Source organism: Gekko japonicus, unplaced genomic scaffold (assembly GCF_001447785.1).
Source record: "Gekko japonicus isolate JY-2015 unplaced genomic scaffold, Gekko_japonicus_V1.1 scaffold125, whole genome shotgun sequence".
Classification (NCBI taxonomy): domain Eukaryota; kingdom Metazoa; phylum Chordata; class Lepidosauria; order Squamata; family Gekkonidae; genus Gekko; species Gekko japonicus.
In genome coordinates this window covers 1,284,577-1,299,583 of record NW_015165834.1, presented here as the reverse complement: position 1 = coordinate 1,299,583, position 15,007 = coordinate 1,284,577, and the positions used below count along the sequence as shown (strand labels likewise).

At 41.9% G+C, this 15,007-nt stretch overlaps 1 protein-coding gene across 1 annotated transcript in view; it reads right to left on the bottom strand.

The window, feature by feature from the left end:
- ARFGEF2 (ADP ribosylation factor guanine nucleotide exchange factor 2) overlaps positions 1 to 14,623 on the bottom strand; it is a 58,941-nt gene extending 44,318 nt beyond the window's left edge. The window contains 5 exon segments of the mRNA XM_015410921.1: positions 761 to 940; positions 1,921 to 2,067; positions 2,542 to 2,665; positions 4,588 to 4,618; positions 14,305 to 14,623. Coding sequence (XP_015266407.1) covers positions 761 to 940; positions 1,921 to 2,067; positions 2,542 to 2,665; positions 4,588 to 4,618; positions 14,305 to 14,464 — 642 coding nt within the window. The 5' untranslated portion in view covers positions 14,465 to 14,623.
- Between the last annotated feature and the right edge of the window lie 384 nt (positions 14,624 to 15,007).

The following is a 15,007-nucleotide window of genomic DNA, read 5'->3' as shown; positions in this document are numbered from 1 at the left end:
TATAAAGCAAAGCAGTATTTAATAGAAAAAGTCTGGTTTATGCAGCCACGAGAAGTCTTATGACACCTTAGTAATCTGTAAATTTATTTTATCAAACTTCCACGAGCCAGAGCCCACTATGTGAGGTGCATGAAGCTTTGACCGTCCAACCCATGACCTGAAACCATGATGGGAAGTGGGCTTCACAAGCCATTTGAGCTGGGATGCAACTCTTGGTGAGCACTATCATGTTTCACCCAATTCAGACTTCAAGAATTGTCTGTCTCTCCATTTTGTCATCTCTCTACAGCGGTTCAGTTTCAGCATTTCCAAGATAGCAATGGATATTCCAAGATTAATTCAGGGTTCCCACATATAAAACTGCTAGATTCAGACTAGGAGCACCTTAGAGACCAACAAGATTTTTGGGATATGAGCTTCCGAGAGTCAAAGCTCCCTTTGTCAGATCTGCGAGCCATAGTCTGGAGAGAATTCCTGCTAGCATATCATGGTTAGCCCACTCTGGACATCCTGGAAAACTATAGTTCCAGCAAATCAGGAGAGGAAGGAGGACTCTGTGTGCAAAAGGGAAGTGGAGGGAGTGCATAAGCCCACAATATGTCCTCAGACAAAATGCATTGGACTAAAGCAGCCAAAATCCATTGCTAATCAAGTCGTCCTTTCTATCTTATCACAATTGCCCCAAAAGAGAAGCAGTAGTAAAACACATGTTTTTAAGATGGCATGTTAAAGATAGATGGATAAACAAGTTACTACATACTGCTTGGTTTTCCATCCGTGTGAAAATGACATTCAGCATCTGAGTGAGGGTAGCCTTGGCAGTTGTCTGATTGATGAGATTTTTACTGGCTAGATAGATGTTATAGCAAGTTCTAACGGTCTGAAGAATTGTTCCTTCATGAATTTCTATATATGGGGATGTGACAGCAGTAAGAAGAGCCTGAAGAAACAAAACAAAACAAAACACCAGAGAACAAAGCCAACTGAGAAACAAACCTGATATATCTATATTTATGTGCGCGCACACAGGAACAATACTAGGAATCTATAGCACTTCTAAACAAAAGCATAATTTGATTTAAGGATTAAAGAAAATAAATTCATTTAATAAAATAGTAATTATTGTATGGCATTGTGCGTAGAATAGCCAGGAGATCAAAAGACTGTCTGGCAGCTACAAGTTCTAGCTCTTAGCATTACGCTAGTGGTGAGCTAGACTTGTTTTTAGCGGCTGAGAGAGCTCCTCCTTCAAGTGGAGGAGTGGGGAACTGAACCTGGTTCTCCAGATTAGAGTCCGCAGTTTTTAACCTCTACACCAAACTGGCTTCCTAGTAACAGATACACATCACACCCATTTTTCTGGGGAGTGGGGAATTGAGGAAGCAGTATGAAGAAGAGCAGCCTGTAGCTAGCAAAGGCACAATCTCTTTCTGGATATCTATTACAGTTGGGGCTCTCCTCACTGAACTGAATAGGATTATAGTATCCTATAAGATTAAAAGTTAGCAAGGGCCTTTCAAAATAAATCAGTGAATTTTCTACTGTAAAGGTAATTAAGAGTGACTTTGTTACTAGCTCAAGAGGAGTCTTAAAATAGTAGAGATGATGCTGCAGCAGGACATATCATATAACCACGGTACAGTCAGTCAATATCCACTAGGTAATGGGAAATCAGATCCCAAGAGATAAGGGGCAGGCTCTAAAAAAATAAACTGGGTCTAGAAATACAGGACACAAAATGCAGACAGTATTCATATTTAGCAAGATGTCAACCCAGTGAATACACACAGTTCGGTACCTGAAAGAATAAACTGTTGAGTCTCACTAGATTAGATTTGGGGATTTTCTTACAGAGATATAAAATGAGCTGTTTCTGTAAGCAAAGCGCTGGAGCTAAACAACAAAACCAAACCAAAATACCTTTATTATTTGTAGCTGCACACCTTCATCGGTTTGAGGACCCTGAAAACAATTGCAGATTGTTTCGACTATCCGGTCTATCAGGCGTTTTCCAGGAGCTCCACTGTCAGGAGCATTACCAGTGATATGTCCATATGCTATGAGTTTCTAGGCAAAAAATAATAAACCGCATTAGCACCATTTTCAAGCACTAAACACTTAAAGGATACAAAATGTCAGGAAAGCTTCTCTAATACCTTCAGGCGGGGGGGGGGAGTTAAAATGAATTTAAGCCACTAATAGAAAAATTGACAAAAAAATCTAAAGTATAATCTGATGATGAAGCATCTAAGATCTCCCGTAGACCTTTATGACATAAAAGTCCCATCAGAAATGCTCATTAACCAGAGTACTGTATATGCAAAATGGTAGAATGCTTGCAAAGCTGGAAGGAAAAATTCTGATAGAAGGCTATAAAGACTCAAGAAACTTCAGAAATGTGGGGAGAGGGAAAGGAAAGTAATAAAAGCAATCAGATTTTTTTGTCTCATAATTTGCTGACCAGCAATAGATACATATATGTAAATCACAATAAATAAAATTGCAGCAAAGCTTGATGATATCTTAGTTTAAATGGGATACCTGTAAGCAGTCCAAGGAGGTGCTGACAATTCGAGGGGACTTTGACTGGCAAGCCAATTCAAATGGCAGAAAATATTTATCTGCTTCAATGAAGTTTGCTTTTGGTGTGGTTACGCTGCCTTGGCTAATCAGAAAAAAAATGAAATAAAATCACTATGTTAATTAATTGATAGACATCTATTTTCCAATTAACTTCTCAGCCATAGAAAGCAGGTAAATTACAGCATTTTTAACAGTACAATTTTAAAATACGGAATTAGAGCAAAGAATTCTTAGATTCTTGATTCTTAGAAACAAGATGTACATAACCAGTTCAAAAATAGATTTGTAGACTACATAGAACTGACTGTACACATCTTTTACTGACAATCCTTCACAATTCAAAGACCAGATTTTTTACTGACAATCCTTCACAATTCAAAGACCAGATCTTTCATACCTGCTTGGGAATAAATTAGTGAGCAGGCGAATGAAGACCTGAAGTCCAGGGCCACAATCCCAGATGTCCATGTTTGTTCAAAAGCAGCAGACACACATGCAGGGGCTCCCTCCATACTCTCTGCACAACTGCCGCTCACTGCCAGGCTCCATTGTGCAATCGGCTTAGCTGCACCCTGAGTGTATCTGCTGGTTGAGAAAAGTCTATGGAGAAACTCCTTCTTGCATGCACGGTTGTTAGGACCACAAAGTGTGGTTAACTGAATGGTTCTCAAGAAGGCATATCAAAATTTTCCTTTCATGCCCAATTCTGATATTTCTATCAGAGTTGAAATCCTTAAATGTGAATTGGTTTACTTGCAACATTATTCCTTCCCCTTGGGCTTAAAGTGAAAGATCATCAATCTAAATGTTTGTAATTGTTAGCTCCAAGATAATTCAGGAGGGGAAATCTCATATGAATCCTGCAACTCCCTATATTACATCTCTGCAACATGGGAATACACCTGCAGGTCACTACCATGTCCAAAATCCTTTTTAAGCATGAGAAGAGAAGCATTAACAGACATACCTACCTACAAACATAGAATGGGGCAGGGGAAGATTTGTGAAAATAAAGGTAATCAAATGTCAAGCTACCTCCAAATCAAGCAATTTAGTAACGCCTGCAGCTTTTATGGAGGCAGAGCCATGCCTCCACATTTTCAGACAGTTGTAGACAGGCAAGGAAGGGAAATGGGAAAGCGCAAACACCAAATTTCAAATAAGTCCAATGTGAAAAGTGATCAATACAGTTTTTGTCTGGGCTTCTTCAGTGTTACAAAAGACTCTTATTAAGACCCTTCCTAAAACATCATTAACTTCTGTATCAGGCACAGTATCCACTAAAGAAACAGGAAACCACAATAGAACTAATTTAAGAAGCTGATAACATTAGAGAGAAAGCCAAACATCAACAGCCAACACGATTAATTAAATACAACTGTAGACTGGTATCTGATCGAACCAATTAAATACATGTTTTGTGGCCAATATAAGAAAGGGTTACAAAGAAAGAAAGGAAACTAAGATTTTCTGCTAGAAAATAATGGGCATGTCATCAAAAATGCTGGGGGGAAATCTAGTTGAAAGAAAGGGAAGTGGTAAAAACGACATCTTTAGGATGTATGGGAAGCCGTTTCTTGTAACCGAAATACAGTGGTAGTTTTATCTTGACCACTTGCAACTGCAAGAATTGCTCAAACCTGTACATGTTCTCCATAATCTTCCATAAGATGCAACTACCTCCACTGGAGACACCTCTGGATGTGCACTTACCACATCCCAAACTGTCTTGCTGAAGTCATTGCTCAGCACCACACACACAAGAAAGCCTGAAACATGTATTCAGATACTTCTGTAGCACACAGAAGAAAACATACCCCTGATAGTGCATTATTTGTGTATCATTGATATATTAGGTTTTAGAAAGTCGCCTGAAGTCAATGCAGTCTGGACATGCCTTTGCATGCATAGTGCCAAGCATGTTGGTACCTAGAAGCCATGCTTACATTTTCACATTAGTCTTGGTCTTTGATTCTCAGCCTCCAAATTACAGCACATACTCACCTTTGCTTTTCGAGTTCTGCTTTTATTTCATCTGGTAAAAGAAAAAAACAAAAAGCACAGAATTGTTTATGTTGCAGATTCACACCATTAACTAACTGCTGATACTAGAAAAAACTTAGTAACTTTTAGCACAGATGCAAAAGACACCAGCATATATACTACACAGACAGAGCAAAAGGCACATTGAATAGCAGTATTTGGATAGGAGATTCATTTTTCCAGATGCCTTTTAAATAATTCTTTTACAAATACAGAATAATAAGCAATAGATTATTATGCCCAATAAACAGCTGCTTGAAAATTCTGCTGACGGCAACACTTCTCATGAAGCCAGTCATTAATATCTCTCAATAGCTAATCCACAATTTAGCATGACAAATTTCTTATTACACCATACAAGATTCTCTAAACACTTGCATGTCTTCAACAGGAATAACCAACTGGTAGCCCTTGAGTAGGAATGAGCCTATAAGATTACTTTGTTCACCCTATGGGTGTTGTAAATCCAGGGAAAGAAACACCATGCCGTCCAAACTGCCCAATTTACTAATACACAGGTCACAATGTTATAGCCAGGAAGGAACAAGAAACAAACTTTTATAGGAGAAATAATCCTTCCTGGGTACTATAACAATCAACCTATACAGAATGAACCAATCCCTAAAAAGTATATGAAACAATAATAAAAATCATATGGACTTAGGAAGCCTGCCATACCTGTGCTTGGGTATAAACCTGGAAATCAGGTACTGGTAGTTTTAAATCCTAGCCTATTGAAACAGCATTAGAAAGAAGTGCAACAATGTAAACACATATAAATCTCAAAGCATTTATAATGTCAAATACTTTAATAGTAAACTGACAGTAAATTGCTGTTCACCATTTATCTACAGTTCCTACATTCCCATACTCCACATGACCTCTGTATTGGACAATGGCAAAAAGTTAGAGTAACAACGCATGCATTTCCCCACTGTTTCCATTTAAGAAAATAAATGTCTTGGAACAAGATTGCTGCAATTTTAGAAAAGGGTCTTCCTCATTCTCATGGATTATTGAGGGTTGGGGTTTTTTTTAACAAGTACCTGTATACTATTAGCCACATGTGGCTCCCATCCGTAGAGAGCTAAATCTGCGGATCAGGGCCACATGGAGGCTAAAGAGGTTTTTCTGCAAACTTGGGGCACTCTGGACATGCTGCCACTGCAGGCTGGGACCATGCTGGCAGAGCAGCCCGGGAGTCACGCCAGGCTCACAGGCGGCAAAGGCACAGGTCTGGGAGTTGTGCAGGGCACAGGTCTGGCAAGAAAGGGGGTGGTGGTGAGTGAATCCCCTGCTGCGAGTATCATGGGCCTACACTTGTAATACCTGTTTTCAAATGATATGTACCCTTTTATGCAATCGGGCACATTTTATTAAGTAATCCACTTGCTAAGAGATTTTTCACTGAAACAGCAGGACAACAGTATGATTCAGAAACTAGAAGCCCTGTTCCAACTGTTGTCACTTGAATTAAACAATTTAAGCACTGGACTGCAATGAATCATGCACAATACTCTAGTAGAATCTGTTCTGGAGCTATCTGTGTAGGAGATCACATATTCAATACTGCTTCAATTATCTGGAAACCCTTTAATTTTCTGTTTGAACAGCACAGCAGGTGTTGTGGCTGACCAAACTTGCTACCTCAAAAGTGGCCAGAAATCCTTTTGCTACAGACTACATATTGCACATGTACCACAGAAACTTTGTTTCTCTACCTTTAAAGGGCAAGAAATTTCTCTCTCCTATTATAAGGGCTGAACTACTCTATAGGGATCTCTCAGTATTTATGTTTTTAATGAAATGCAGCCTCGGACAGCACCATTTGATCAAGGCAGGGGAACTTTATTGATGGAAGACAGAGAAAGGAAGGAGCAAATTCAACTTCTCCATCCTTACTACATCCCCCTTCCCTGACATGGCCACTAATTCACATGGGCCACACAACTTCTGGAATAATCCTTGTGGGAATCAAGAGATTGCAAGGAAAGAGAAGAATGCAAAGGAAATCCACATATTTTCTATGGCAGTTCATTGGACACAAATTGCTTTAGCCATATTTGCCATGTTGCATTTTACACCCTCTGGGAAATGACATCACCTGTACATAAGAAATGTCCAGTACAAAACCAACCCACACAGGCTACTTTTAAAGAGATAACAAAGTCGCATGTAATCTAGGACTAAGCCAAATGGATAGCTTAACCAACACATTGTGGCTTCTCTGGAAAAAAAGCATCAGACAGAATGAGAAGGTATTGCATAAGATTTTCTGTGCTAATGTTGGCTTCAACAGCCCAGGACTACTGCACATCACCAGTATTCTCCATCTAGTTGCACAAGGAAATTATGGCTAGGGCAATCTGACCCTACTCTTTGTGAATTATACCATAATCTCTACTGCAAGGGACAGGTCCTGAAGAACAGGTCCATGTTGTCATGCTAGTCCATCAGTCAGGGCGCTAGATCAGCAGAGGGAGAATCATGAGAACCACAGACATTATCCAGCAAGATCCAGGCTGCAGGAAAGCTTAGCTGCTAACCAGCCAGTTGCACTTGAGTTAATGACTGCTTTTTAATGAAAGCAAAGCTTCCCATTCCATGCAGAACAGTGTGAGACAGCTAGGACCTGGGAAATCCAAGTTCAAAACCTGATTAGGCAATGAAGAAGAGCTTGAGCCAGGCACTTTCTTCAGTCTAACCTACTTCAGAGGATGGTTGGGGGGGGCACTTGAAAATGAAGCACTGGAGAACCCTCTGTGCCACAGGGAGATCCTTGGAAGAAGGACAGATAAAAATATGACAGTCAAACACTGTGCAATGGGAAGGTAAGAACATAAATGTTTATGATGGCTTCCCTTTGCCGAGATCTGTCCTGAAAAGTGTGTGTGCATGTGGGAGGGAGGAACTGGCTTTTGTGAGCAAAAAATGGGGAAGCAAGAAAATGTGGGAACAACCAGTTCTCTGTAACCTGCTTTCTATGTACAGCACAGGACTCTCTGCTCAGCTCCTGCTTCTTGTTACATCATTATAAGTTAAAAATCAAATCCTTCTTCAGCAGAAAGAGGTACTTAGAGCCAATCTGCTTTAAAACTTTAATGTGGCTGCTTAGAATTGTTATTCAACAATCTCCTAAACTATGTTATAATTAGACTTTTTAAAAGTAGTAGATCTGAATTAAAATTTCTGTGAAAGAGCTAGAGTACAATAAGAAAACAGTAGCATGGGTCCGCAGACTGAGGTAGTCTGCTAAAAGCAAACAACTAATGGGTCAGGATAATAGGCCTTGTTAGCTGTTAAATGCCAACAAACATATAGAGTTCAGTGGGTGATAGGACATAAAAACTGTTTTTCCAGGTAATTAATGTTTAAGTGGCAACCACTGATTGGCAGAAGGAGAGGCATCCCAGAGCAAGTTCTTTGCAATTAGTATAACATCTCCCATATAAGGAATGGACTCCTTTGTTTTCACTAAGAAGCAGACATTCAGTCTGAAGCAACTGGCCACTTCTGAAAGAAAAAAGCAAACATTTTATCTTCAGATTTAAACATTCTAGGCATATACATCTATTTCCCTTGCATCTTTTAATTCACTGTCTGGAAGCCATGAAGATTATACATTCTAATCTGCACAAGCATTCACAACAGCCAACGAAGACAGAAACACAACTCATTCCATGCAAACATGGTATCTTTGAGCTTTTATTTACTGAACAATAGCCCTCCTGCATCCCCTCCCCATTCCAAGTGGTACACTGCCTATGAAACTTAGGACACTTTCTTTTAAGTAGTCTGTGACACATCTTAGGGGATCTTCTGTTCAAAACAACAACAAACTTCAGTGGGAACAATCAAGTCTTTAAGCATACCAAAAATATTCCTTCACATAGGGATGAATGGATTCCAAGCTACCATATTTAATGGCAGGAGATTGTTAGAGATAACATGGCAGCAGACTCCAGCAAGATTCTACACACTCTTCCTTCTTCCCTGTATCTGGAGAACTGCAGATAAGATCACTTTTGCAGTCTCAGCTCTAAATAATGCATTAAACCCATAATCTGAAATCATTTGCCACGGAGGATAACAAAAAGGCATCAAAATAGCAGCATATGGGGCAAACAATTTTGTAAAAAGTATAATTGTACAAAGAATCTAGGCCAGAACTACAAGATCACAGAGCAAATTTTTGCAGGCAACCTCCAATATCTACTAAGAAGCTACATATGTATATTGTTATTTGAGAAACCCATTGCACTTATAATTTCTATATACCAACACTACGGCACAGTCTTAACAAAATAATATTTCTACTTTATTTCACTTTATAGAACTACAAAAGAAATGGCATGTAAAAGAAAAGGTACCTGCTGTATGTGATCAAGATTAAAAATATTTTGCTTTCTATATTTTAAAGAAATGTTTCTATCATAAAGTATCTATGTACATGTAAAACAAATTTCCCATATTTTTGCGTGTGTGTACGTGTGTGTGTGTGTTGGTGCCTGGAAGTTATGGCGACCTCTGGTGACTCCTACTGGGCACAGAGGACATTCAGAGAAGTGGCTTGATTGCTTGCCTCTGGCAATTCCCAGCCCTGGTATTCCCTGGAGGTCTCCCATCCAAATACTTGCCAGGGTTGGCCCTGCTTAGCTTCTGAAATCTGACGAGATCAAGCTCGCCTGGGTGGTCCAGGTCAGGGGCTTATATGTACAATTTTTAAAGCAAAGACGAAATTAAAAATTTTAGTCTTTACTGGAAGATTAACAATGAAATCCTATGCAGAGTTACTCTGCTCTAAAACCAATGAAATCAATAGGCTAAGACTGGAGTGTGCACTGGATTGCACAGTAAATGGCCTTCAAGTAAGGCTAGTTTTACATAAAAGGGAAGACAGTGAATAATGTTCTTGAGCATCAAGACTACATGTAGCATGACATTTAATACTGCTGACATAAAAAGCCTTGTAACAAGCATCTTAATTACCAATAGAAATTATTTACTGAATGCAAGTATCCAGTCTTGCTGTTCTGGTTGTGTTAAGACACCAACCTAAAATCAGCATACAATCTGTTTTTCAATGAAATCAACACAGGTCATTAATAAACTTATTGTACTCTCTCACTTTACAGACTAGGAAAGTAATTAAAGTCTCATTAAACAAAGCTTAATATCTAATAATGTGATTATATATCTATAAATTTGCTCATTTGGGGGTTCTTTCTCTTCATTACAGTACAGCATGATCAATAATGGAACTGAGAGGCTTCACTGATTCTCATCTACTCTCGTTAAGTTCAGTGGCCCAAAGTAAATTGGCTACAATCAAATTGTGGAACCTGGATCTCAAAGAAACTGGGAGTATTCAGAAAGTTTTAGTGTGCAACTGTGTGCCTAAGCATACACACATACCGTACTGAACAATTCCAACCAGCAGTGTGATCAGCACTGTGCAAAATGTTTTTAATTTAAAAAATAGGGATGAGAAAATTAACAGAGAGGATAAGCAAGGCAAGTTATGTATGTGGCGCAGGAAGGCTGAATGGCAGTAAAAATGAGATAAATATAAGGCTACAATAGTCCATAGGGGGCGGGAAGGAGGCATGGTATAGCCTGATCTCATCAGATCTTGGAAGCTAAGTGGGGTTGGTACTCGGAAGCAAGACCACCAAGGAAGACTCTGTAGAGGAAAGCAATGGAAAACCACCTCCGCTTCTCACTTGCCTTAGCAAGCCTCTTGTTGGGGTCATCATAAGTCATCTGCAATTTGATGGCACTTTTCACACACACACACACACACACGGGTCCATGAAGGGCCTTCTAAAATTGGTTGTTTTGAGAAGAGATATAAAAGATAGAGTTCGTTTGATACAGGGAAAGAAAATAAGGTTGCTCTAGGCAAGAAAGCAGCACACACGTGGAGTGTGATTAGCAATTTCTGTCCCATAAGTAAGTGCTCTGACATTTCTTTCTCCATAAATAGTTCATATACTATTTACTATATATACACACACCAACAAATATCTGTTTAGGTTCTCCAGCATCTTTCTGTCCACAACTACCTTGGTGGCTACCACACCACACAAACTGCTTCCTTTCAGTCCCATACAAAGTGATGCTGGCTAGTTAGACTGAATCCCAAATTGGATTTGCAAAAGCATCTTAGGACATTGTAAGATCAACTTTGTACAACAACCTCCTGTCACCCATAGCCATCCACTTCTTCACTGCTGCACAAGAAGTCCAAAGTCACAACTTGCGACCATCCAAATAAACCTTTAAGACACATTTTTACTTATCACACAGCAAATGTGATCAATCCCATAGGCTTATACATTTTTACAGCAAATGTGATCAATCCCATAGGCTTGAACAATTAAGAGACCAGTTAGACCATGTTAAAAAATTGCTTCTCTTACACACATGCTTTCAAAATGCACAGCTGTTTCTTCCCCAGCTTCTCTTGCTGCACTGTATACAACTTAAGTGTCTTGCTACCATCTTAGAATGTTCCTTGCTATTACATTAGCTGTCATAATGCCTCTTCTGTTAATTACCAAATGTCACCTCTTCATGAAGATGATTCCATGTTTTACTTCAATTTATTACTTTCAGATTAAACCATTACTAAACACTCCTAGCTCTTGTTTTCTGGCCTGTATATTGTCTCAGTGACAACCTCCATGTGGCAGGAGATACTCATTAGAAAGGACCCCTATGGATGCTCTGGTAAACAACAGAAGTACTCTGCACTGACACATGCATTCTATCTCCAGCTGGCATCCCTTCTTTCTCTCTCCACTATTCAAGACACATGAACACATAAGGCTGCCTCTTACAGAGTCAGACCACTGGTCTATCTAGGCCAGCGCTATCTATTCTGACTGGCAGTAGCTGAGTTACAGGTACAGGTCTTTCCTATTTGCTACTACCTGGCCCTTTTAATTAGAGATGCCAAGAATTGAACATGGGACCTTCTGCATACAAGGCAGATGCCCCACCCCAAGCCCTCATTCATGATACAACATGCAAGCAGATGCTGTCCTCCTTTTCTGTCCATCACCTCCTGATGATGATGATGATTAATATAGCACTGGATGTCCTGTACAAATACTACCAACATACAACTGGAGTGCCAATAACAATTTCTTCATATGATAAAACGAGAATGGTTTAAGGGCTGTATTGTTCAGCATGTGGAGTTCTTTACAATAATCTCTTTATCCTCACAAAATATATTTGGTTCAGGCCATAATAATTCCCATTCTACAGACAGGGATCTTGAACAGATGGGAAACTTAACAGTGACATGCCAAAGACCAGAAATATGTTCATAGCTGAGCTGGCACTTTAAAACACATCTCAAATGTCTAAATTAGCTGGGTAAAAAACTTGTTAACAGCATTATTTAAATAGATGGCCTACCTTAAACAAAACATTTCCCAAAAGATAATGATAAAACCTCAGTTTTCAATGCTTAGAAAAGGCATTTAATGCACTTTAACTGGAAAATTTGTAAATCTTCATTTCATTCCTATATAAGAAAAAAATGTAGAGCCATGATAAATGAATAAAGACTCTGGTGACAGTGTGGGTGGCAGTTTCTTAATGGTCACATCCAAAAGCTAATGCCAAGAAATACTGCTCTAATTTCTTTCATTCTACTAATCCTTTAAAAAAACTACCTTTCAGAATTCTAGTGATAAGGTAGTGATAATTTTTATAACAAATGTATGAAATGGTTTGCCACAAATGATTCCAGAAAACACAACTATATTCATCAAAACATTACAGACAGCACAGTTTTCAGTTACAGAAAAATGTTTCACATAGAGACAGCCCAACCATGCTTTATCACTTGCTAAGTAAAGAGGTCTGCCCCAGCTCCAAACCATCAGTTAGTACTGCCTGCTACTATCAGATAAGCAAAATGAACCTTGTGCTTTCTTTCGGGAAGGGGGAGGAACCCTTACTGTTTCTCTCCACAACCAAACCTGACCAGAGAATCTATCAGACACTTCCTGTCAGAAGACAGGGAGTTAGGTCACCTGTTCATAAGCAGGGGAGGATCCAACGTGGCAGACAAATCTGCCAAGCAGTAACCGATGACAACTACAATCACTAAGTACATGCAGCTGTTTATTAACACATGCCAGTTGGAACATGCTCCTATGGCAGTTGAGAAAGCTGGGGAAAGTACATGAATACCAGAAAATGGCCAGGGGGCTTAACAGGGCTCCTCCAAGCACCTAGGTCCCCACACTAGCCTATTGAAAATAGGAATGGTTCATGGGATGATGAAACTTTAAGAGCATGTGGCCTGTAAGACATTAAGAGCACAATACACAGGATCACCCCATCAAATGAGGACAGAGGAAAAGATTTATGAATCCTAAGCTGTAAAATGTGGTTTTGGGGTCCTACATTCAATTCTGTTGGATTACACAGCTCTGGTCAGAGATCCTACAGTTAACATTTGGAACTGGACTCAGCAGAACTTGTTCTTTGAACAAACATGCCTAGGATCACATTGAAACTAGACCAGTACCCTCTGTCAAATCCCACTGTAGGTTAATCAACTGCGTTATGCTGAGAATAATTCTGTTAATTCTGTTACTACTTGTATTATTTAATTGGAGGCATAAAACAAACCCCTATTAAAGTGAAGACAGGTCAGCAAGAACAGGTTCTTTCTCCAGGAGACAAAATGCGGGTTCGGTTCCGAGTTTTTAGGGGACACCGAGCTGGTCCCCTCGCCTGCTTGCGCAAGGGTTGCCCTCGCTTTCCTGTGGGAGTCAGTCCCACGGAAACCCCTGCTGAATAAAGACCCCTAACCGCGGGGGTAAACGCGAGTGACCGTTGGCAGGTCCGCCTCAGCAGCCTCGCGCCAGGCACTGGTGAAGGATGGTTTCGGGCCAGGTGCTGCAAGGAAAGGCTGGGGTCGCAGGCGACCGTGGGTGGTCAGTGACATTTGACGGGCTCCCTGCCGGGCGGGGGGGTCTTGGCCGAGTACGCGCTGGCGGGGTGAGGGGCTCCGTCCTCGCACTCACCCAGTGCCACTTGGCAGGCTCTTCGTAGCTGCCCGTGAGGGGGCCGCTTCGCCTCCTTCTCGGAGAGGATCTTCTCCAGGGCCCGCGACACGAACATGCTTTTGGTACGAGTGTCCTGCTCGCGGGCGGAGGGCGGCGGTCAAATCCCACTGTAGGTTAATCAACTGGGTTATGCTGAGAATAATTCTGTTACTCTTGTTTTATTTAATTGGAGGCGTAAAACAAACCCCTATTAAAGTGAAGATAGGTCAGCAAGAACAGGTTCTTTCTTCAGGAGACAAAATGCGGGTTCGGTTCCGAGTTTTTAGGGGACACCGAGCTGGTCCCCTCACCTGCTTGCGCAAGGGTTGCCCTCGCTTTCCTATGGGAGTCAGTCCCACGGAAACCCCTCCTGGATAAAGACGCCTAACCGCGGGTGTAAACGCGAGTGACCGTTGGCAGGTCCGCCTCAGCAGCCTCGCGCCAGGCACTGGTGAAGGATGGTTTCGGGCCAGGTGCTGCAAGGAAAGGCTGGGGTCGCAGGCGACCGTGGGTGGTCAGTGACATTTGACGGGCTCCCTGCCGGGCGGGGGGGTCTTGGCCGAGTACGCGCTGGCGGGGTGAGGGGCTCCGTCCTCGCACTCACCCAGTGCCACTTGGCAGGCTCTTCGTAGCTGCCCGTGAGGGGGCCGCTTCGCCTCCTTCTCGGAGAGGATCTTCTCCAGGGCCCGCGACACGAACATGCTTTTGGTACGAGTGTCCTGCTCGCGGGCGGAGGGCGGCGGAGGCGGCTGCTGCTCCTGCATGGCCGTGACGAGCCGTCGACCCCCGTGCCGGTCCTTCGCCGAAGGGCGGGAAACGGCACTCAAAGACTCCGGCCGCAGCCGGGTTCCATGATCCGGAAGAGACGCGACTCCCTCAGAGGGAGTGGACAGCGACACGGCGCCGCCATATTGGAACCGTCACGTGACCCTCCTCCGCTTCTTGAGGCCACCTTATCGAACGACTCTCGCCCTGTCAGAGCTAGTGACGCCAAGGGGCGGGGCTTGGCTCCTGGGAGGGAGGGATAATGGGCGGGGCTTGTGAGTCCACACTACGAAGCCTTACATTCGCGGAAGTCGGGTGTAATCGCACTACATAAGAGCATAAGAGAAGCCAATGTTGGATCAGGCCAATGGCCTGTCCAGTCCAACACTCTGTCACACACTGGCCAAAAATACCAGATGCCGTCAGGAGGTCCAGCAGTGGGGCCAGGACACTAGGAGCCCTCACGCTGTTTACCCCCCCCCCCCCCCCCCCCAAAAAACCCCCCCCCCCCCGCACCAAGAATACAGAGCATCACTTGCCCC